Source organism: Diachasmimorpha longicaudata, chromosome 18 (genome assembly GCF_034640455.1).
Source record: "Diachasmimorpha longicaudata isolate KC_UGA_2023 chromosome 18, iyDiaLong2, whole genome shotgun sequence".
Classification (NCBI taxonomy): domain Eukaryota; kingdom Metazoa; phylum Arthropoda; class Insecta; order Hymenoptera; family Braconidae; genus Diachasmimorpha; species Diachasmimorpha longicaudata.
This window is the reverse complement of record NC_087242.1, coordinates 5,041,924-5,067,266: the sequence shown is the minus strand read 5'-3', so window position 1 is coordinate 5,067,266 and position 25,343 is coordinate 5,041,924. Positions and strand designations below refer to the sequence as shown.

At 40.1% G+C, this 25,343-nt stretch overlaps 1 protein-coding gene across 1 annotated transcript; it reads left to right on the top strand.

Annotated features, from left to right (window-relative positions):
* The first annotated feature begins 2,582 nt into the window (after positions 1-2,582).
* On the top strand, positions 2,583-20,707 carry LOC135170794 (uncharacterized). Its single transcript, XM_064136851.1, has 5 exons — positions 2,583-2,614; positions 2,709-3,086; positions 3,176-3,419; positions 3,518-3,920; positions 17,290-20,707. Exons 1-5 carry the CDS (start codon positions 2,583-2,585, stop codon positions 18,705-18,707), a joined length of 2,475 nt encoding a protein of 824 aa, XP_063992921.1. The 3' UTR covers positions 18,708-20,707.
* The last annotated feature ends 4,636 nt before the right edge of the window (positions 20,708-25,343 follow it).

Genomic DNA, 25,343 nt, shown 5'->3' with positions numbered 1-25,343 from the left:
CTTGAACGCTTCTACCTCCCTCCCCTATCTGCCCAAAGCCACCGTGCGTACGCTCACACGCATGGAGACAAGCAAGAACGAGGCGAAACACAGCGAGGACAACCTGCGGATATATGAATGACTCGAAATGACGTACATTCATTGAGCCCAGCCTGGCGTGTAACTGTGTTATACCTAACTCTTTTATACGTTTGCATCGCACATTGAAATCTCTTTTTCTCTCTCTCTCGCGCGCGCGGGCGTGCGCGCGTTCGCGCAAGTTTCATCCAAGCAAGGACATGACACATTTCTGGGCGTCAAGAACGAGCTGAAGAAACTCTCAAACAATGAATTCATCCAATTTTAAATTGTTAGAAATGATCGTTAATTGAAAACGAAACATCGGGGAGTTTTCGCAAAATTTATTCATTGACCCTACTTCTGAACCCTCTGGATCAAGAGTATTTACGCTATCTATAAAAACATGTATCATTCAACAAATGTGAATTCAAACATTTGCATATTTAAAAAAAATCGCAAATTTAATGCCAATGTTGAAGTGAATTTAAGGATTCGATTCAAATGATTTCGTCTAGGATATACATATCTATGGCAAAAATCCTAAAGAAATTTACTTTCATAGATAAACCAAAAACATTGAAAAAGTCGGGAAAACACTTGGCTATTCGGGGAAATAATTTAACAAAATTTTGTGAATAAATTGAAACACCCCACAATAACTGAAATCATTCAGATTGAAAAAAATGTACAGGTGACCAATTTTATAACTTGGTCGTGAATGAGTGCTATTTGTTAAACTGATAGGCTGATAATCTAGTATTGCATGAATGAACGAGGAAGGCCGAGTGGAGACGGAAACGCCTCGTAACGGGCGCACTGGTAAAGGCCTTATTATGCTGGTTGGTTGGCCTTACGTAAGTGAAATCGTCTAAGTGTGCTGTACGTATAGACTGTTCAAATTATCGATCGTCTGTGTAATTTTATTTCATTTTCTTAATTTACTATTAATTTCTTCATGTCCTCATGCATTTTTCCTTCCATTTCCACGTCACCAATTCATTCAAGTATTCAGAGACTTGAAAGATTAAAATCAATTCCTTCATTCGCAGAAACCGTCGTTTCAACATGACAATGGATTTGCATCAATGACCTCCCAATGATGATTATTGCATTGCCGAGAGTAAATCAATATTTTTTTCACATTTAATCGTCGAATTTTTTCACGACATCGGGTGCTAATCCAGGTTGGATCTTAGCAATGATAAACAAGCAATTATTGGCTATCAGGTGATCAGGTACTTTGCGGTAGCCTTATGTTTTTCTAAATGAATTTTTAAACTTGCCACAAAAGGCTAAACATTGATAATCCTACAACTCTTTATAGTATTTGAAGGATGTCGACAAGTTAGAGTCTATGTACTAAAATTCTCTCGTTAAAAACAAGTGTAAATTTATGTTCCTCGTCTATAAAACTGTTGTCATCGTCTTTCACAGAGTTTCCCACTTACTCCCGTTTTCCTTGCATTAAATTATCTTCTATTCTCCAGAGTGTCGCAAAAAAAATTTAGGATAATTGCGTATTTATTGGAAAAATTGAATAATATCAATGTCATTAACATTTTATTTTCATATAGTGGATACAAACATATTAACAATTTACAATGAAAGAAGATTTTGACAAAATTTCCCTCAGAATCTGGTAGCTAACGTCGCAAAGTCGTGCTTGACCGTAAGGTAAAGGATTAAATACAAATGAGCGAATTAAAGGGGATGTACGAATCCACAAGGCACTCCAGAATCTCCCTACAGCAAACTACGGCCCTGGTAGTGCGCCGCCACAACATGGCTGCCGAGGCCAGCTGAACATCTCCAAGATGCATTGCCCCCCTCCCCTCCCCTCTTCCACTCCCTTTTCGTATCCTTCACTTCATCATCCTCTGCCGCTTCATTCGCATTGTGTCAAATCATTTCATCTATCTAAATGAACAAGTAAAGCCAAAAAATTTGAAGAGAAAAATACAGATAAAGCAGCCGCCGCACCGATAAGCCAAACTTTAAGTAACCAACTAACCAACCCACAAGTGAACTGCCCAACTCCCGGAGGATCATTGCCCCCGGGACGCCGTTTCGCTGTAAATATTGGAAAAACTGTCGTTCGAAAAAATAAGAAGAACAAAACGAAAAATACCAGTGCTGCGGTGAAACCTCGAGACGAGATCTGCTCCGACCTGTGCCGTGAACATTTAAAAACATTGTTCGAGCCGTAAGATAAAGATGGAGATGTAAAATGAGAGAGGGTCGATAGGAGTAAGGGGCCACGCTGCTATTTCTGTGGTCGTAGGGGCTGACGGTATAAAATAAGCAGTGAATGAAGGAGCCTGTTTACTGGCGGGAGACAACCTACGCGATCGCCGTTCTCTTCGTTTTACTTTACTCGCTGCCTCACTCAGCCCCTCAACACCCTCGACACTCGACCACCTTCACCCCGTCTCCCCCCGCCCCCCTTCCGCCCAAACCAACATCAATTCTTTCATCCTTCTTTTTCTCCTCTGCAACTTTATGCCTCTCTCGGACAAGAGGTAATGCCCCTCACACTCGCCGCTTGCTCAAGCGAGTGGGAAGAGCACGCGCATGCGCATATTACGTATTATAGAGGTGCAATGCTTCAGCGAATGGTTCTCCCGCGGTGAACACGGTTGCACTGGCAGAAGGGGAGAGAAAAAGACAAGCTTCCGCGAAGTGGTGGGGGCAGCGAGTGTTGAGCTGCGGAGGCGAACAGTGTGCGAGGAACGCTTGCGAGGTTGCCATCGGTTGTTAATTCTCCCTCAATTCTCATTTTTTTATGTAAAATTTTACGTTATTTCTCCTCTCCTCATTGTTGGTGTTATTGTTGTTGTATATCCCGTCACCTCCGTATTCTACAGGTATTTGGCGGTTGAAAATTGTCACGTTAAAAGCATTTTTCAATGGTTCGAGGCTGAGAAAAAACTCGTTAACTATTCTGGTGAACGAACGCGAGGGAAAACGACGGTATTTCATGATGATTGTGTGTTGAATCATCGAGTGAAGGAACTTGACTGCATCCAGTGATTATCCAATGGAAAAAAATAAGGCTTGATGTGAATAGGGCAAATAAAGGGAAATATTTATCCTGTTAACGCATTTTCTCGCTGAGTATTCTACACGTACAGAGGACGTCCTCTTGCTTTACCACCTTCTTTGTACACGTACCCCCATCCCCCCGCACATTGTTGTACACTCGTCCCTATGCCCCTCTGAAAAGTGAAGGAGAGTTTATCGTGGCTCAACGACGGGGCTCGCGGAGCCGCCTCGGGATAATCGTGTGGTGCGCGCTGCGTTCACGCGCTGCGCGTACCGATCATCTCCAGCTGGTTGATTTTATAATAAACGACAGTACAGTGAGAAAAAAGCGGAGACGCCGCAGACACAGGCAATGTTTTATCATTAAATGTAAACAATTGTGAGAATTAGTTGGTAAACGGGATTGAAGTGATAGTCGTTTTGGGGGGCGAGGGAATGTTTGTTTCGTGTGGTAGTTAATATAGAAATATTGGAAATATTGTATTTAGTTGCGGTTGGAATTAATAAGTGTGGAAGTGTGGATACCTTGGACTGTAACCCGCCACCGGCGCTGCCCCCGCGGCGCCCACCCTGGCCGCCAAACAGTGAACTCAGTACAGCGACACTAAGGTGCATCGGGGTAGCTGCCGGCACGGCTTGTGATAGTTCAAGTTCATGTTGTTCCTGTGTCAACACGGAATCAATTGGCAATTGTAGACCGGATTGGATTAATGAGGGAAAGGACAATCAAGGAGTGAGGTATCAACTTAACCAATCGCCATCTACATCAATCGCGCCACCATTGTATCCAGCACCACCAAGGCCACCAAGTCGAAGCGGTAAGATTATCTTATTACTATTCAATTGAAATTCTTGTATTTATATTTTGGAGTTTTTCAATCTTTTCTTTTCTACAAATGCTTTTCACACTTCTGTGGCTTTACAAATCGAGCCACAAAATCGAATTTTTTTTCTTTTTACTTCAATTATTATTCAGCTGTCAATTGTTATTCTTTAAAATTCAATTCGTCGATTAGTTTCGTATATTTCTGTTCGCCTGTTCAAAAATTTCCAATAGTTTTTTTTTTTCAATTTTCTAATGTTTGTTTTTCCAATTAAAATTTGAAAATCCTCATGGGCAGAAACTCTTCAGAAAATAATTGAATATTGTCAAAACTTATTTATCTGCACTTGTGATAGTGGTGACCGTTACACGAAGGTATACCCTCCCCCTTAGTTTTTAATCTTGCGGACACGCCTGGGGTCCCTTCGAGAGGAAACAAGAACGATTTCTTGTGGCTCCTAAAGGCGAGGAGCAACTTCCTTTCCCACAACATGAATCGCACTCTCGCTCAGATAGTTTTTAGGAGGATTTTCGGGGTGACGTCGATAACTATGGGGTAATACAGACCGTGTGATGAGATTGTAACATTCTTCGGTAATTGAAAATCAACCGAATCACGGTTTAACCCATTGGACTTTCACCAAATCATCATGAGTCATTGACAAAACGTTCCGTCTTCCTTATTTAGTTTTATTTCATTTTGTCTCGCGGGTTTGTTCGGGGCCATTGACACTCAGTAAAAATAACAACTACAAACATTTTCCTGGTGAGTGGAAATGAAAAAAAAATATGAGTCAGGAATGTTTGGTAACAAATATACTGACGAATTACTGAAATTCCATTGACTTCTGAATTGTAATCATTTCCTATCATTATTTAACGTTCAATACCGTGATTTTATCGTTTATTTCCGTGCACTTTAACCAAAAACCCCAACGGCCGGAGGCGCCCAGTGATTCTAAATCATTTGAATGAGAAGTGATAATTGAGTAAACTGAATTAACAGTCGTTGTGGCAGTTTTCGAAATAAGAATCACGGAATTCTTTTTTTTTTTAGAGAAAGAATCATCGATTTTTCTATTCTAATGTCTTAAAAATTCCTAGAGGCCATACAAATTTCACTTTTCCAAAATAATTCCATATTGAGACTTGCTTCTCAGATTTTATAATTAATTTTGATTCATTGAAATTGCATCATTCATAAAGGACATATCGAGGATTAAAGTCCTGGTCTTCTTCGGACTTAGAATTCGATTTGTGTTTCAACATTAAAAGTCAAAGAGGGTGGGTGAAAGGAAACAGCGCACAAGGAGGAGGGGAGAGGGGGGGGGCTAAAATTTCAGTGGTTGGGGAGTAGTTTCAGTACACGGGAATCAAGCAATGAATGAAACAACTCCTGATAGAAAGCCACGAGAAAGTCAGAAGAGGCCCCGCTTAGTTCCCTTCCCCCATGTCCTTATCCGCAACTACATACGGAATATTTCCATCTCAATTATCATGATGATTATGAACTCGTGTGAAAATCTGTGATAACTAACTGAACAACCCATTTGCAAAAGCAAATGTTCCTTTGCTATTTAATTATTGTTTTTTTTTTAAGCTGCGTTAATACATGCTAAATGCGCAGACGCACTGTCGGTTACGTCGGTGAGAAGAGGGTGGGGGAAGGGTCGAGTGAATGAAATTCACATCTATACCTTGTTCCGTACATAATGCGCATGTGCACCGGTTAATTTAGATGAATTGAATTATTCAAGTATTTTGTTTCATAGAACTTTCAGTTTTTCAAGTCGACTCTTCGAAGGGCAACATGTGGTCCCAATTGCGGTCTTTGAGGTTAAGTCGTTGAGACCATATGTCCAGTACTTCCGGTTGGGGCAGGGGGGACAGGTGGAGCAGGAGGTTAGGCGTCCAGGTGAATGGGTTCATGGTACTCGATTGTTCGAGTATTTTCTTTGAATGAGTTTTTTTTTATGAATGAATGGTGTATTTATTGGTTATTGCTCGCGAATAGAACATTGTTAATTTACAAAATTAGTTTTTAGATCGTTTTAGGACACATGGATTGCATAAAAGTAAGTTGTCAATTCAAATGTCATTAATTTTGATTTTGTTTATCTCATGTTAATAATAATCGAAATAGGATTTCAATAATTCGAAATCAGAATATAAATTAAAATTAGTATTAAACAATAGACAATGAACACTAAGAACGATGTCCTCAATTTATCGCCTAAAATAATGACTGGGGAAACAAAAAAAAATCCACTCGATCTCTTTGTATTCATTTTTTAAATAGGCAAATCCAAGGAAATTGGCCATGAGATATCATTTTATTGCCTCTATTTTTTGTTTTTATCTTTTTTGCTCTCGTCGAAAACGAAATTGAATAATATCGTGAAATTTTTCGCAGCGTGCGGTTGAAGCTTCTAGTGAAGCTCACCGCTATCTCTGTTTTGCCAACCCCGTTATCTCGTTGCCCCTTCCACCTCGTCTTGGACTCTTTTCATACTGAGTGTACCGCAAAAGAGAAAGAAAGAGCAAATATACATTCATTAGTATGGGTCGTCACGTCATATCCGGTCCGCGTGTCGGTTTGCTTTATCGTGCCGGCTTTTCCTCCTTCCACATCTATTCAAATTCAATTCATGCAGTTGAAATTGTTAAGAAATTCGATTTGGGAGGAATCTAGAAATGCTTAATGATCTTTAAGAGATAAATAAACTGGAAAAAAATACTTGTACATTAGATTCTACCGTCAACTTTCGACAAATCACCACAATTTTTCGCTAACGATTGGTACGTTCCTTCCGGCATCACCCCTGCAGCCTTTTGCCTCAATTGTCATTGTCATTTTTACGAATGTTCTATCGAGTTGCAAATACTTTCCTGAATAATGTTTCTGTTCATTAATTATCGATCGAATCACTGGAAAATGGAGGGGTTTGATCAGATTGTGCGAATATTGTATGCACGCGAAAATAACGTATGGCAGCGATTGGACGTGAACGCGCTCTCGTAGTGAGAGGAATATGGCCACATGTTTTCTCTCCCTCTTGTGATTTGTCGGTGCATCCGAAAATAGATTTTTTCGTGGTATACGTGCCAAGTGGTGTGACACGGCAAAAGCGCGCAAAGAAGTTTTGAACCTAAGTTCCATGGGTATTTATTGAGTGATAGTGTTTGTATTGAGGAGTGAGGGGGCGAGCCAACTGTGTTCTTCGTTTTTTTCGATGTTTATTCTTTTTATTTTTAAGCCTTTGTTGATAAGATGTAGGTGCATATGGGGCGTGATGAGATGTACAATTTCCAAAAGGCCGGATGGGAATGAAAAATTGAGTTTTAATAATTAATCATTCGAAATTAACTGAATAATGGTGAATGATTTCTTGTAATTTTAAAGGTATTTTGTTCAAGCTGTAAAATTAGGGTTCATCTGTTCGAATTGCATCAGCAGCTCTTGAGACATTGAAACTACGATAATTTTCATTTTTATTTAAAATTTATTTTTAGCCGTCACTAAACCAGGAAATATTTTTTTTTGTTTGAAAAATTCCTGAATAGCATCTCACAAATCACACAATTGCCGATTTTTCTCTCTGTTGGCAACAAACTGTCCAATAAGTAGTAAACAGTGAATATTTAACACCAATTTTAACACTTAGATTTATCTTTATCGACTTTATTTAATAGGATCGAGTGAACGCTTTATCCGTAAATACTGAAAACAATTTAATAGCATCAGTGTTTTTTTTTCTCCTCACCGGGCAGCAATAATTCAAGTGGAGAGGGAAAAAAGCCACCGAGGAAAAGAGAGATGAAATCATGACGGAGTGGGACAAAATATTTTCTCTCAGGTCGTAAACACGTGATGTCACACGCGGTTTTCATTGATAACTCTTCGGTGTGTGTTTAGTCCAGAATGAATTAACGCTCGTGTCTTCACTCGTGTAAACACCAGCTGAGAAAAGTCGCGATTGCAGTTGAGAAAAAAACGAATATGTATGAATAAAAGAGGACGTTTGCATCGTTTCTGCTGCTGGAGTCAAGGACACGTGTTTCATGACATTTATTTTTTATTATGCATTTAATGTGCGGAGTTGAAACGAATTCATTTAATGGGATTGTTCATGTAAGAATTTAGGGGAACTACTGCAGGTGAAGTGTTTGAAGTTGAAGCACTGTTGAATCGCATAAAAAAATACTTTGAGGTGGAAAATTTATGAGCGTGGAATAATGAATGCCTTTGCCTGGATATGCAGCAATTGGAATGTTCTCGCCTTGATCAGTAAGCCGCAAAAGAATTAATTGATACGCGTAATTATTATCGTGGCCCTCCCAGCTTGGTGGTTAGCATTTCCAGGAAAATTGCGCAATAGTAACGATCAAGCCGTGGTATACGATGCAAAATGGAGACACTGAAGCGCTTTACCAGGCTATTGGGTTATTTTTATAGAAAAATTTACATTATCTAACTCATCATCATTGTTTCCAATTAAATTATCGCTTAATAAATCCTCCTCTTGATCAACCGAAGTAGAAATAAAACTGAGAGGGTCCGAAAGCAGCTACGCAAGCACCGTTGCGTGAATAGCGTCTAGAGGATATCCGGTGTTGCATGTCTCACCACCCCAATCTCTCCGTCATTTTTTGCTCTTCTCCATGCATCTCCTGTGTACTTCTGCATCCCCTCAAGTGTCATAAATGACTGAGCACCCCTGAATATCGTCCGAGTTTCTGATGGTGAAGGAGATTGAAAAGCCCGGAGAATATCTTTTGGCTTCGAAAAACAATCAACAATCTGGTGAGGAAATTTGTTTCCTCATTTTGGCGAAAAAATGATCATCTCCGTTTAATCCAGTTGCTGTCGTCCGACTCAAAAAACTGAAAAAATAAACATATAACTCTCCAGTCGAAGGTACGCCCCCTCAGGTTCCCCAGAGATTTCGTCCCTGTTGTAGCAATCTTTGTATTGCTTATCCAACGTGGCTGTCGCACAAGTATGAGTTAGTTTCTTCATCTCTCTTTCTCTCTCTCTCTCTCTTTCACACACACACGCACACGCATACACACACAAACTTTGATGTTTCCTCTCCCCTTATACCAGCACCAATGTGTGCGTTCATTCATGTTCACTGCCGCCGTCGCTCGTCCTCGGAGAGGGGGAAAACAGTGTCTCCTCTGGTTATGTACCAGGTTCGGTGGAAGCGCGTAACTGCGGGAGCCGAACTGAACAACCACCAACAGGTCGCCACTGACTGAAATCACCGCTGTCACACGGCGTTAAAAGAAGAAAAAGCACTGGGTTTCGTTGGTTCTCAGTGCTTGGTGCCTCCGGTTATTTCTTTCTTTTTCATCGTGTCCATTTTCTCATCTTGTTGGTGTTCAGTCGTTCTCCGTGTTTAGAGAAGCCCAAAGTGAATTGGCTGTCTCTGTTGGTGGAAGATCTCGGCCCTCTACTTTCCTTGGTGAAGAACCCAGCTGAGCTATCGTGGTCAAACCGTAAAACAGCGGGATATCCACTTAAAAATTTTTTCTCGGGATATGTTTTTATTTATTTCGAGAAGGGGGAGTAAGCTTTCGGAAATGGATTTTCAAGTTGTGTTATTGAGGTACGACAGCAATTGTACGAAGGCTTGCCGAGGATAAAAACTGGTTTCGCGGGGGGAATTACCGCTGGGTTTTAGTTTGAAACTCTCAGAGAACTTCGGGAAAAGTTGGAAGTTTTTTGAGCATTTCTTGCTTGCAATCGAGAAAATTGAAAATAAAGATACGCAACGTACAACACAAATATCGACATCTTTTTATCTCCATCACAGGATAACAAGATAGATTTTTTTATTAGAACATTTATGTTCACAATTTATAGAACTTCAGAGTTATGGATTCATTTGAAGAGCTCAGGGAAAGACTCGCTGTAAAATGTTCTTGCATTGTATAATTAGCGAGCTTATCGCTCCTCTCAAAGCCGTAAAATACTATTTTTACTGCTTCATGAATCACACCTCCAAATTCATACTGTGAAGCTTGTGAAGTTGAATTATTCAGCTTATTCAGAATTTTGGGTAAAAGCCGTTCGAGTTTTTAGAAATATTCCGGACATTTCTCATAGGTGAATTATTGTTCCCCTGATGTTTACGATCTCTGGTGTAACATCTGTTTTGGGAGCAGGATGAGGATGACGAAGCCGTGGGGACGAAAAAAAATGAAGACCCAGGGTTTTTGCAACCTCGTGGATCTTGAGAAAGGGGTGATGGCTGGCCCCCACGCTGTGATTCTTCCACCAGATGTCAATTTCAGTTTCTTGATCTCGTCCAGAATAAAATTCAACTCATCCTTCCCATGAGCTTGAATAGGACATTAAAACAGCATTTGTTGAATGAATAAACGAGTACTATCGTTTATGAATGCCCTCTGTCGTCGAATCAAATTTTAAAAAATGATTAAAATGACGTATTTTACCACTTTAGCTCACTTCAATGTTAATTGAAAACTTTCACTTTTTCCATGAAAGAGTAGAATTGTTTTCTGCTGAATTGAAGTTGAAAATGAAGAGTATTAAAACAGCGACTAATGCTGAAACTCTTGAGACGTGGTACGCGAGCACCGGGCGGACGTTTTCGCATCGAACCGTAGGCTTCTGATACTTATTTCTTGGCAATGCTCTCTCGCAAACTTCTGGAAGCAAACGTCCGACGCAAGATAGAGCGAGCTAAAATTTAGATTTCTTCCGTCCGTTCGTTCTCCGGGCTGTTGAATTTTGCATTTGAATTTTCAATGATAATCTCATCTTTATCCGCTGTCACGAAAATTTAACATTATACTTAATTTGACTTGCAAGAGTACTTTTCTAACTGTGAATAGATATATTTTATTTCAGTAGCTACCAACATCTTGACTATTGAGCGGATATCCGGTTGTCGGTGTAACTGGCCTGGAGTACGTGTTAATTAACCAGAAGGCTCTCTTCACCAATCATTATCGCTGTATATATGGGCCATTCCATGCCAATTCTAACATAGCCCCTGACCTCGACCTCGCTGATTTGGTCCGCCATTTCTCATATGATTAATCTACCTCAAAAAGATACGCCAAATTTTTTATATTGTGCGGGCGGTTCCAAAAAATTCGAAGAAAATCATAAAACTTCTGAAAAATATAGCAAATATTTTCAAATTGATTCTAACATCTACTTCACGAGATTTCAACAACAATGAATGCTCTCCCTTGCTCGTTAGCCAAATATTTTTGGTGCAAAATTTTCATAACTCATTTCATTGTTCATTTTTCACAATTACGTGAAAGTTTTCTGTATGTAAATTTTGGGACTTGTGATTTTTACCTTTTACCCCAGTAAAATATTCAAAACAATTCTCATAATTTATTTCCAATGAATAAATTATAATCCATGACTGGAATAAACAAAGATACACAGGATTTTCGTGTCACTTTGGGGCAATGCCACGTGGACGGAGTGTATGGGCTCAGCTCGCTCTCCACAATTCAACTCTCTCCTTCTTTCTCTCTCTCTCTCTCTCTCTCTCTTTATGTCTTTCTTTGGGGTCGAATTTGTCTCTCTCGTGGTTTACTCCTCGGGTTCCTATTTCGGTATCTCCGAAGTTACAGGCACGCCACAACGATTTTCCCTGGGTTAACAGATGCGTCTTCCTCTTTCGATCGTGTGAATTTTTCACTCGTCTCCCGCCCTCTCACCTCGGTTGTATTTATTCAACAAATAAAATCCTGTGTTTATCAAAACACATGAAAAATGAGACGGGAGGGAATTAAACAGAGATGGTAGACGTTATTGAATAAAAAACATGAGTGGCGAGTGAGAGGATATGAATGAACGTGAGGTGTAGTGAGAGGAAGACAGCGAGCGGTGGTTGGGGATAACTGGTGCGGTGGTGCGACAGAGATAAAGATTCATGAATGAATCGAGTTGAACGAGGATGGATATCGTGAGTAGTGTAAATATAGATGGCTTTAGATTTGCCAGAACGAGATGGTGAAATTATTTTCCATGAATACGGGACATTTAATTTATTATTTCTCGCCATTACCGCTGTATTCCGTTCTCTCAGAGTTGCAAATTCCATTCTATTCTTGTTTACATGGATAGGAAACCATATGTTTTATCGACGATAATGTTTTGGAAAATAAGTTTTGGGATATCTCATTCTATGCGGGGTTGAGTTGAAACTTGGTTTGTATGCACAGGAGTAGAAAACTAGGTGGGTCGTAGGCGTCTTACCTGGCTGGGAATACACTAACCAACACGCTTGGCCAGTGAAGAAGGCGGTCGACCTTCCTGGGGGCCTTGCTGGACGATGCGTTCCTAAAAACATCGGGCTCTTTTCCTTTTACATACTATCCACCCAATATGAAACTTTGACTCTTACCTCACTCCGTCTTTCCTCCACTCTCGTTCTCTCCATGTTATTCTACAGCTTTTTTTGCCGGATGGGAGTGTTTCGAGTGGAGATAACGCTTTGGACAAAATCTTGTCGTTTGAGATAATTAAAGAGGGATTATCTGAGTGCATTTGGAGTTGCGATGTGAATTGAGGGAATTCAATTATCTCTGTTATTTTTATCGCGGGTTATCCACGATCGATGGCATTAATTCATCGATACGAAATCTATGATATAACAGAAGCAGTCAAAATATACTTGTAATATTTCATTCAGGAATTTTCAGTCAATTGAGATGATTCACTTGATTACTCCAGGCGATTGTTGGAGATGTATGACGAAGGAAAATTGATGATCAATGATGGATAATGTAGTTTTTCAAATCAGCTTTAACTCATTGAAATCCCGTAGTATAATTAGCAGATATTCACGTTCACCGATTGGTTCATTTGCCTAGCCCCGATGTTAAACTAGTGAAGTATGATTTTATTTACATGAATTTAATGCTGATGATTGAATAGTTGAAACAGCCAATAAGTAGCGATGGAGGGATAAATGTAATGATATTCGAGCCCTGGGTACCATATCACTCAGATAACACAGCCCCACGCATAAAAACTGTTAATGCCTTCAGTTCCATAAGCATCCGGAATCGAGCAAGCTCCAAGTCCCTCTTACTACAGTAAAAGAATAGAGGAATTATTAAAAAACAGGAACTGGGATGAAAAGTCAAGAAGGGGATAAAACGGGCGATTAAGAGAGAATATTCAACCGGACGAAGGGGACTCTCTATTCCAAACATTCATAGAGCCGATATCAGGGACTGGGCATTCTTTATCCCCCGGGTGGTCCGTCTTTCTCTTTGGTCATTGCTTATTTCAAATAGATATCCCGGTGGCAATGGCCAATAGGTAAGAACTCAGTTGCCTTGAATGAATCATTTAGTAGGAGTTATAAAAGAAAACTGAATTGTTAATCTCTACTTACGACATTGTGTAATTGCAGTTAGTCAGATCTCGAATATCACTACCTGTCTTAAATTCTGAGATAGTCATGGAAAAAAGAGCGAAAAGTCAAAATTGATTTTCTTGACTGCTTTACGCGACAGTCCTTAATTCATTCAAAATTCCCGCCCGCGGGCTATTACCGCGACTCTCGTAGTTGAGCGTAGAGTGCGCGTGATGCTTCCATTCAATCGAAACTTCAATGATAGCTTTCATCCATTCATAAAAACCCCCAGGCAGAAAGATCATGCGCCTCGCGGCCACCAGATGTCGTCTCCGTTCTTATTCATTCTGTCTCGTTTTGCTCCACCGGGGAGACCCTATCGCCTTCCTCTCCTCCCCCCTTCCCCCTCTTACAATGCCACCCTTCATCCTCAAACACCAGTGGCATTACGACGAGATGTACGTATCGCTCTCCACGGCGTTTCCTTCCTCTCCCCTTCCCCGCCTTTCCCCTGACTCCCTCTTCTTACCACTCTGGCCGCCCTACCATCGTCCAATAGGATCCACAAACACAAGACGATTCAGTCGTTCGCTGACGGCCGATGCGCGCGCATCGCCCTTGTAGAAACCCGGGAAATTTAACTATATATCAGTGCAATTTCTGATAATTCACATGGTACCAAAAGAATTGTTTTATAGCCGTTTAGTCCTGCTTTCGCAAAAATTAGCATCAGCGTATCATAACAGGCCGCTTGAATATGCGTTAATGAATAATACTCGGCTCAAATTAACCAGCGCAGCAACGAGAGAGTTGAATTGTTCAAGTGTTGGAGTATCAGATGGAAATTGTAATATTAAAAGTGAAGTGTTGGATTAAAACGGTGAAGAAGGCTGGTGCACCGGTTCCTGAGCCGGTGGGGGTGCTCAGCAGTACTGGAGACGGACGAGAATACTTCCGTGGGAAGACAACATCCTGCGGGTAATTTTCCTTTTTTTTTCCTGAAAAATCCTCAGAGGCTGTCGATTGTTCCCTCAAATGTGACGACTCTACCCAGAAAATCGCCGCCCCTCTATGGATGGAAGAGTATCCCTTTTTCCTGTTCTTCATTCTGAGAATATTTCGGCCAATTTGAACCGCTCGTCTCGTCATTGACATTTCCTCTGATTTTCAGTGGTAGAGGGGAGTCTGACACAATTCCATTCAGTTATTTAGTAGGTGAAACAGCTTCCCATTGCCTATCGCTTACGAAAAATGTTTCAAGGCATTATCTTGGCGATTCAACTCGATTGTGTGTAGTTGACTCGAAGGCTCTGACCTGTGGCAATCGCTCGCAGCCACTCACACATACGAGAGGCGCGAGTGGAGGGGGCTAGACTGTTGGGCTTGAGGTCCCCGATAGCCACATTCCATTCGTCGAGCGTCGGCCTGAATGGTACGCTTGTTTCCAAACCCCCGCCACCATATTATACGATGGATGGAAGAGTCTCAAGATAGATACCAATGAGAACTATCCTCTCTCAGTGCAGAATAAAGTTTTCAAAACTTCATTTTTCAAATAGATGAGAATGGCCTCAAGTCCATGTTTTTTATCATTGTTTTCAACACGTGGGGAATTTTTGGAGCATCTGAAGGAATTTTCCAGGTCGTTGGGGAAGTGGGGAAAAATTGCGAGGAAGTGAGAAAAAAATCTTTTCACGTGATTACTGGGTTCGCAATTAAATTATGAAAATTTGACGCAAGATAATGTTCTGTTATGTCAACTTGATTAATTTTTCAACATACATTAATCTATAAATTTTAATGAATCATCACTGATTCTAATATACAATACATAACGTAATTCAAGGATTTATTAGTAGAAATAAACAAATATCTTTGAATTTCCATTTTTCTTCAAAAGTTTACTGTTTCAATAATTTCTTTGTAATCTGAAAAGTCACTGTCATTGGGAAAATTAATCGATTATCTCTTTTAGTCACATCACGGAGGTTGAGAAGTCTCCAACTTGTACCATTAATAAATAAAAAATTGCGTAATGGACAAAATACCTTAATTACTTTCATAAATCATCCAAATTTTTGTTGAAGTTGGCATGGAATTCACGATATTCATAACGTTCACATAATTTAAAATAAGTACGGTACCTACTTCCAAATACATATAATTATCTACGTAATTATTGAGATAAACCTTGTTCTTTCGTGTTTTTCTCATAAAAATTTGTATAAGTCGAGGAGAGGAAAGTAGGCCTCATCGTGCAGTTTATTCGTTCGATGAGGGGCCAAGGGGAAACAGCATTGGATATATAACCCGGGTCGCGTGGGCGAACAGTGTGGGCGCCTTGGGCACCACGACGCCCACGATCAGGCGCCCACCGAGACACGAGACTGTCTTCTCGTTCCGTCTCACAAAGCTAACTCAGTATCTATGTATTATAACTGTGTACATGTGTACGAGCGAGAAGAGAGGGAGAGAGAGAGAGAAAGCGAGAGGGAGAAAGAGCGGGGGGGGGGGAGAGTAAAACTCGCGTGGAGACGTTTATATTCAAAGGCAGCTTTGATAAAGACCCGACGTTAATAAAAATAAAAATGAAAAGAAAACGAGAGGTTTTCAAAAATTACAATTGTCCCTCGTTGATAAGTAAATGGAACGATTTGTAGTGTATTGGAGTGCGAGGAAAGATGATTTATTTTAATGAATTCATTTGAAGCTGGAACAATTCGTTGAAAGAATGACAACGTATGGAGTTTTTTTTTCCCAAAGAAACCCGAAATCGTGTAAGGTAGGCAAGCAAAGAAAAAAAATATGGCAAGGATCTCTGTCTGATTTACCTGGTGGTTTGAGATATAATACAATGAAAACGCCCAGGAGGTTGCCTCTCCCCACTGAAAAACGGTATCGAGAAGTGCGCGAACGACCATCTGTCCCTTCTCCTCCTCTGCTCGATTCAAATTTTTTTTTCTCATTGGCTGTCTTGAGGGGTTTTGCACACATCTGCCCCGAATTCCCGAGAAGTCTCATTCAGCGCCCGGTGGATGCCACTGACTTTACCTGGGGTTAGACCTGCATCCATTTTTTATTTCTCTTGTTCTTCTCTTAGTTCGCATGGCCCCGGACAACCCCTCAAGAAAATGAATTCTCGGCTTTTTACCTGGAGCATACTGCGAATGACTGAAGTTCCTTCCTTATGCATATTTCAAGATTTTTTTATTCACAAAACCAGTTGACCAACTCCAGATTTTTCTCTCATTTACGTTTTATTATACGGCCCTAAAGCTTATGTTTGACTGAGAATTATCCTAGGCTTGATGAACAATTTCAATGTTTATGAATCGTATTAGGTAAAAATTGAGGTGGGAGAATTAGGGAAAATTTAGATGTATTTTGCAACTGATTTGTTATTGCGAATTATTGAAAATTACTTTTTCCACTATAGATTAGTCTCATGAGAATAATTTCTAAAATAAATTCATAAGTTTTTTTTTTTTATAGTTTCAGTTTCATGCCTGAAGTGCGATAATGAAAGAGGAGGGGGCATTATGGAGATACGGGGATCTTGAAATATCTAGTGTAGTTAATTCAGCGTGGGTCGTCTTATACGTTAAATGGTACACGCCAGTTTATCTTTATAATGGACAATAATAGATTGTAACGTCGGACAAAAATAGCTGCGGGCGCAATAATAATAGAAATACTCAACTCTGGGGTAACGATGCAATTTTGAAATATTTTTGAAACTGATTTTATCACTATTGAGGGAACGTAATCAAACTATTAACATTAAATATAGGATATGGGAAAAATTAGTCCCATAACACTCTGCCTTAATGACACATCTTTGATTTTTTTTCCCCTGAGAGATCTGGGTGGCTCATCCTTTTGGGACATCTGCCTTCCATCCAAATCTCTCCCCTAACGAAAATATGACCCCCTAGTCATCCAAAAACCCATCCCCCCCCCCCCAACAATACCTTGAACCATCTTTTTTCTTAATGATTGCAGGTGGGGATGAAGTGCGTGCGCGCGGGATTAACGGGCGTGAGACAAATGGACGCCCCCGCGTTCCCCAATCACCGGCTGCCGGTTGCTCAGTGCGTGCAGGTTCATCATCAACCCCATCACCATCAGCATCCGAAAAAAAATCGTGGAATGAACGTATCCCCGTATCACCTCTGTCATCACCTAGAAATCCCCCGTCATCGCATTCGATTACTGGTACCAACGAGACTGGTTTCACATCACCAGATAACCAACAGCCACGAAATCGCGAGGCTGTGTCGAGCCCAAGATGGCCGGAGCGTTTAGACCTCCGCGGAGGAATACCACTGATGTCAACAAATGGACAAAATACGCCGTCACGGCCGGCCTCGTCGGCCTCAAGCGGCTCATCTACTAGTAACTTGCCGCGCGTCCACGGCCATGATCACTCACGACCATTGCCACCACCAAGACTGGAGCAAATGCCAGTAATTTCGACCATAGCGGTACCACTGACATCACCCCTGCCTCCATTATCAACATCGAGCAGTTTTAGATCACGTTTGCCACTGACAAATGTCCTGAGCGAGCCTGTCTCTTCACCACGTGGAGTAGAAAGAACGCAAGTTGGCGAAGTAACCCTCACGGTGCCACGTCCGGACGGTGAGCGAGCCGTCAATGAGTACGTGGAAACGCCATTTAGGCAACACCAGACAGTGAATACCATTCAAAAATGCCTGAAGAACGAACGAAGGCACCACCATCATCATCATCATCACCACCACCACCATCATCATCATCATAATAAGAATGACTCACGTTTCCATCCTAGAAGGCATCAGCAAACACTTCTACAGTCCTCACCTAGTACACCTGTTACCAAACAGCCTGTGTCATTCACCAAGGAGCCAGCCAACACCACTGGCACTGGCAGTATTGCTCCTCGGCCCAACGATCCTAGTGTATCTATAATGTGCGATCACTGTGGTAAATGCAGGTGCGAATCCTGCAGAGAACCACCGCCACTTCCCAGCCGCTGGCTGTGTGACAACACCTGTTTTTGCTCCGCCGAGACTGCTCTCGATTACGCTTCATGTCTGTGCTGTGTTAAGGGGCTCTTCTATCACTGCGGTGATACTGGCAGTGGTGGTGACTCTGAGGCAGGCGGTAGCTGCGCCGACGAGCCCTGTTCCTGCTCTGGCTCGAGAAAGGGCGCTAGATGGGCATGTCTGGCTGCATTAACCATGGTATTACCCTGCCTTTTGTGCTACTGGCCACTCAAAGGGTGCGTCACTGTTTGTGAAGCGTGCTACGCTAGGCATACTGCCCAGGGGTGCAGGTGTGATCCCAATGCCAGGCATAATGACAACGATATTGTTGTAACAAGGGACTCCAGGGATCCGGAGAAGAGACTGCTCGATCCTGTTACGCCAGAATTGTGAGATTTTTACCATTTTGTTTTAAGAACGCAAATATGTGAGGATTATTCGTTTTAAAAGGAAAGTACCAAAGTGAGGATTTAATAGGAGTGGTTTTTTATGTTTTGTGTCGTTCGAAAGAAACGATTTGGGAGCTACAAGTGCGCAATTAGTACAAGAGTTGCATTTAAGGGGCGATTTCAGAGGAACTGTTTATTTTTCAATGCCCAAGTGTCTAATTCCCCCCCCCCCTTTTTTTTGTATTTATTATATCTTTTTAAAGTGACTGCGAACCGAAGGATTTGTGTGACGGTGGTTGTTTCTTTTATTTTCACGTTGAAAACCTCCTCCTCCAGGGAGAATTTTGCGATTCCCTGGGCATTGAGGGAGTGTGGAAAAAGGATCATTTGACGCGTCACACGTATGCAGAAAATTAACAAAAAACAGAGACATTTACACGACACTTACCGCATAGATAGCAGTATATACTATAAATATATAAATAACTATATGCAAGGATTAATAAAACACGAAAAATAAGAAATTACATATATATTGTATATTACATTTGTATAAAGAAAACATGAAAGAACAAAAACTTTTCTACAGTTTAATTTATTCGTGGGCGTCGTCGATTTGATGTGAGACCGCAGTAGGCTCCAGATAGAGAAATATATCGGTGGTATTTTTGGTTTTTCATTGAAAGAAAACCAAGTTTTGTAAAATCACTGACATTCGGTAGTAACCATTAAAAATGTGAAGTTGAATTTCTAGTTTTATTTTCGATGATTGTCGGAAATTTTTGTAAAAAGGAGAGTTAAATTTCCAGTGGGGATGGAAATATTTCAAGCGATTGTAGACGAGCGGGCAGAATATTTGACAGTGGTATAATGATGAGAGCGGTAAAATGAAAAAAGGCGTCGGGTGGGTTTGACTATTAATTTTCTTTCCAGTATTATCTAGTCTTGTGAACGTTTCGTCGACGTGGGAAACGAGGATACAGGTTTTTCCCTCATTCTGATAAGAAAAAAAAATGGATAAATGAAAATTGTTAAAAATGAAGAAAATGGAACAACCTAGAGATTCGTCTCCTCTTGCATGTGGTATCGCTATTTCATTTCAAAATGACACTTATTCATTACATTTTTTTAAACAGGGGAAAGCCTGTGTGTATGTGTGCAAAATAATGGAAAAAAGGTTACAGGAAAAAAAAGATAAATCGAAGCACAATGTTTGTGCTTTCAATTAGCATGCTGTTACTTTCAATTTGAGGCCGTATTTATGATTCAAAATTAATTTAATAAATTATTTCACAACTAATGGAAAAAGTTGAAAATTAACGACATAAAAAAATGAAATTGGTTCTGAAGGGACTCAAGTCTGAAGTGAATGTGACTAAAATGTGAAGCTGAGATTTGCGAATGTTCCGCTTTGCTTGGGCTTCACGAGAAGAGCCAGATAATTTAAACAATCCGCATATACACACAAGCAATATAGGGCTTTACAAAGTTGTTGACATGGAACTGCAAGAATGAATGATATTTTCCATTACTTCGATGTTACTCCTCGTCTTTCAGCTTGCAGTTTCATATAAAAATGAAGAACGTACCACAGACAAAATGTTAAAACTGTACTCTGTATGCAGACACGTTGATGTATAAAGTAATGATAAAAAACCGATGTTTAAAATGAAAAACAATACAAAAATTAAGGTAGATAGATGTGAGTGAGTGAATGAGCGATTGTGAACGATAATCCCAAGTTATTCATATTCTCAACAATGACTTTATTTTATACAACGGAAAATGTTCCATTCATCCGCTGAATGGAATGATTGCCATTGATGAAATCATTAACAGCTGAGAATACATTTAAAGAATTACATTTAAAAAAATAAAAACGAAACTCGCCGAATGAAAGAACCCAAATCTCCCCTTCAAGTTTAAATTTAAGCCTATACGCTCTGTATATGTCTTGTAAATATACATTTGAAAAAAATGATACAAAAAATGTCTCGTCATTCGCCACAAGACCATCGATGTAACTTTCCAGTTCCAGGTAACTATACTGCATAGAGAAATTTATATTTATATATTTTTTATATTACGCTTCATTGTTTCTGCTTGATTTTTCGGTGATCGTGCATGTCTTCTGTCATTAATCAATTTTCCTATGTCCGTGGTATTCACTAAACCAGCCAGAAACTCAAATTTCCTTCGAACGTTAAGTAGACCATAAAAACCGGTAAACATACGCTGAAGGAACGGAGAAGGGGTAGTGATTCAGAGGACAACCGGTGGAGATTCGTTCCAATGGATTTACGACTGGCCGGTTCCCCTCTTCCTCAATCGCCCGAGGAGAGACATCGTGAATGGATGGAACATGGGTCGTCGCACTCGAGAGAGAACCTGGTTAATTATTCTGGAGCTGAGACGCAGCGAAGAATTTTATTTAGCAGAGTCGCGGGAGGTTAGCATGTTTAAGTCATTTAAGCCATTAGATTGCTTAAAAGCATTTAATAATTGTTGTTGACACAGCATTATGATTTTTATTAATATCCTTCTTTATAGATGAATTATTAACATTTTTATAAGTAAATTAACATATTTATTTCAAACCTGAAATTAAATTTCTTCAAATTAATTCATTACAAACAACTTTCTAATATCGCTACAATCAATTAATTGGTTTTTGGTTAATAAATGAACAATGACTATTCCAGTACTGTATGTAATCCACCGATTCATGGAATTTTATTAATGAATTGTTTGCTTTAATCATTCGTGTTACATATCTAATTTAATTATCATTTGATGAAAACTAAAATTGACATGATATTATTAGCCACTTGGTTAAGAATAATCAATTAAAAAAATAATTGTGAATGAAAACTCATGGAAAATCAATGATCGTGAAATTGTAAGATTCATTCGCATTGAAAAATCCACGAGCAAATGCCGCTTCGAGAATGAAACTCCAGCTGTGAACGGATGTGACGTGGTTGGTTCGTCCATAGTGCTCTTCATGCTTGGGCTTTCAATGGGTAAGAGAGAGAGAGAGAGAGAGAGAGAGAGAGAGAGAGAGAGAAAAAGACGAAAAAAAACGAGCGACAGACCGTGAGACAAGGGAGTGGGGGTACCCTGGTGGATTAGTTGGCTCGTGATGGAGGGAGTGCGGGGAGTCACGCAGAGTGGGACCACCGGAAACGCCAGTTAGGCGAGCGGGCTGCATCCGCCCGACTTTAGAATGAACCTAGTGCCTCTCGATTTACGATAATGTACACAACTTCAATGCTTCAACGTATTTATCAGTTGTGTCGCTCTCATTGGGAAGACAGAGAATTATTCGAAGAAGAACGAGTGTCCTCTCGAAAGGAGAAAATAATTATTTTCAAATGATGTAGCATAGTATTTAATTTATATGAGTAATTTTAATATGCGCCTTCATAAATAAAATGGAATTCCATTTCAGAATGATTTGCTAACTTTGAAAGAAAAACGTAGGAATATGTTTAAAAATCAGACATTCAGAGGAGAATAAAATCTGTCGGCCGCCTTCGTAAATTTTCCCCAATACACTCTAAGTTAAACCCTGAATAAAGCATTGGAATAATGGAGAGGAGAGTCGATCGTGCGCGAAGAAGAGGAAGTGGGTAGACGGTTCACGGAAATGCAATTCTCGGAACGAACCGCTCGAGCCGCACCGTGTGGCCTCAAGAACCCCACTGACAATAGATCATGACGTCCTCATATCTGCACTGAATCCACTAAGCAAAGGAAAACTTATTGCTCGCAATGATTTTCCGCTTCGAGATTATTTTAATTTCCCGGGAAATTTGAATTTCACAGTTGAACCGGAAGTCTCTCTCTCTCTCTCTCTCTTTCTTCTGGTGTTTCTCTCAAATTTTGATTTATCGTATGGGCGATTACACTATACCGGAAATCACGCCATTACCCCTAACATTCGACCTCAGGAGCATCATCCAGGCCGTAAAATGGAACTTCATTTGCGAATTTTTCATACCTCAAATTAGACTTTATAATTATTAAACGAGAAAAATATTTAAAAAATTTGAATTGAATCAAAGGTCCAAATGCGTGCAAAATAATTGCTCAAATTGCATGCAATAATTTATTGTATTTATCCATTAAGCAAGCTGCAAGCTTCGCCAAAGCTCTCGACGTATATCCAGGAACGTGGTAGTTATTAAGTAGCGGATGCGACGGGCTAAGAATAAGAAGAAAGAAAAATAACCGGCTGCCCCGCCAGCCATTGTGGTCACGTGACCGGAAGTTGGAGGTCTCCCTTGACTCGTGCAGCGATCGTGGCATCATTCTTTGGATTGCTGTCTCTTGTATTGTAGAAGGAGGGAGGAGGGGCGCGTTAATAGCGACTGACAATGTCCTTGGCTTCATTGGGTTCAAGAGTTTTACGGCTTTGATTTCAATATTTTTTTCAATAAAACATAAAATTACATTCATTGATTAGCTAATAATTATCTTTCATTGAAAGAGCTTAACTTTTTCATCCATAATATAATATTAATTCATAGAATTTTATTTATTTTTTTTATTACATCATAGGAAATAGTATATTTTTGTTAGTAAAATATTAAAAAATTTGAATTAAAAAAAAACAAGAATGCAAAGTAATAGAAACATAAGCCAGAATCCAATGTAATACGCAGTTCACCGAGGCGTTTTCTCTTCGACTGAAACCGGTAAAAAAAATAATGTAATGCAAAAACCGATTCCGAAATCCACCCACGAGGCACACGAGCTGGTTTACGCCGAGTTCACGCGTCTGCGCGTTCACCGATGAACAAAATGAGTCGGCGAGGGGGTGCGTGGGTGTTTCCGGTGGAGCGAGGCGTGGGGAGGGAATAAAACGAGGAAAAAAAAAATGTAAAAAATTTAATCGAAGGAAAAGGAAAACAAGTGTATCCCCCCGCAATAGGAGAAGCTTTCAGACCGGAAGCTGTTACTTGTTGCCACCACGAAAATATCAGCTCTCGTTTCGCAATCGGCTGAGTGTTTTTGGTTCTCCCCTGGGTTTAATATAGAACGACATGGGCGCATGCTTCTAGGCGAAAACATCGTTTCAGCGGGGTGAAAATTCCCCGGGGTAAAACGGAGGGAAGGCTGTTTTTCTCAATATCCCCAGTGCTGAAATTTGCTAGAATCTATTTACCCCAGTGCCGAAATTCAAGACGTGAATAAAACCTTTTTTTGCTTTCATAAAGAAAATTGAAGGTCAACCCCCTTCAATTTTTTGAGGAAAATTAACTTTCGCCAAAATCAAATTTTTCAGTCAGGGAAGTTTTTTTCCGCTTTTGTTGGCCCTCTGAATGCCAACACAACCCTCAGGTGCAAAGGAAACGCGGACAAACTACTCTTTTTCCCTCTCACAAAGATATCCAAAGGCTAACGTGAGAAGAGGGCGTAAAATTAAATAGCACGGATGTGACAATCTTTCTATTCAATATGCACTTTTTTCGCAACAAATGATCACTGTGGATCGAGGTGGAATGCTGAGAAAAAATTACTCTATCTTGCAGGGGTAAAATGAAGACGAGGAAGACAATGGTTTCCGGTTGAATTCTACTGGGCTCTCTCACGTACATTCAAACTATAGTCGGAATCCACGCTACGTGGCCTGGGTTCTTTAATAACACCCAATGGAATCTACACTCATACAAGCTCTCCCTCGTCCCGTCGACAATTTATTTTTTCATTATCAGACTTTTAATACGTACTCGGAAGCAAATCTGATAGGCATCGCGCTTCAGAGAGAGGGAATTTCAATTTTCCAATCAAAAATAATGTTAATGATAAGTAAGTTTGGTACTGGAAGATTGTCCTTTATTTTTCAAGTACAAAGTATTAAAAATGTAGTGGATGATAAATTCATTAATTCAATAACTTAATTACTCAATTTGCTTGACCTTCAAAGAATCCGGAATGAATTCCATGAGTACGCTAGTCTGAAATTCAATTTACCGCGAAGGGGTACACGGGTTAGAAAAAAATGTGCAACGTAAGATTCGACGAATTAGTCTTTTAGCTCTTATTTCAATGCCGGAGGAATTTCTTTTTTTTTTATTCATTTTATTGTATTCTGGCTGGTTTTCTTACCCGCTTCTCTCACCGGCGGCCAGGTGTGCACGTGGGGAGAGCGGCTGGCTTCTCATCGCCCACGCGTATTCCAGGGAACATTTAACCAACCTTAACGCTAGTGCGCCTTTTTTCATCAACTTTTTTGTTAGCAATGCTAGCTATATTTGTTTATTAAAAAAACTATGATTATATTTGACTGAAACTACAATGATTACCATTAGTTCAAATCAATTGAGCGGTCAACACCATTATTGTTCTTTTTCATTATAAAATAGCAATTATTATGGTAAAACTTTGACTTGGACACAGACTAAGAAAAAATGTCTCACGCCAAAAACACCAGAAATCATTTGACTTATGACACATACGTGAAAAGGGGCAAAGGTAACGTTCGTGTGTAACGGCGGACCTTGTCAAGGTCACATCAGTTACCTGGGAATAATGCTCAGGTGTAATAAAACTCCTCAATCGTCACCTGTACTTTTCACCTAGGACAATTAAAATTTCATCTATTCATTCTAATCGAAGGAAATAATACATTCCT

Excerpts from the sequence above, each read along its gene's own strand:
- LOC135170794 (XM_064136851.1), top strand. The coding sequence starts at position 2,583 with ATGCCCCTCACACTCGCCGCTTGCTCAAGCGA. Across the intron at positions 3,087-3,175 it reads AAGGAACTTGACTGCATCCA|TATTCTACACGTACAGAGGA; the intron begins GTGATTATCCAA and ends TTTCTCGCTGAG. Across the intron at positions 3,921-17,289 it reads AAGGCCACCAAGTCGAAGCG|GTGGGGATGAAGTGCGTGCG; the intron begins GTAAGATTATCT and ends TAATGATTGCAG.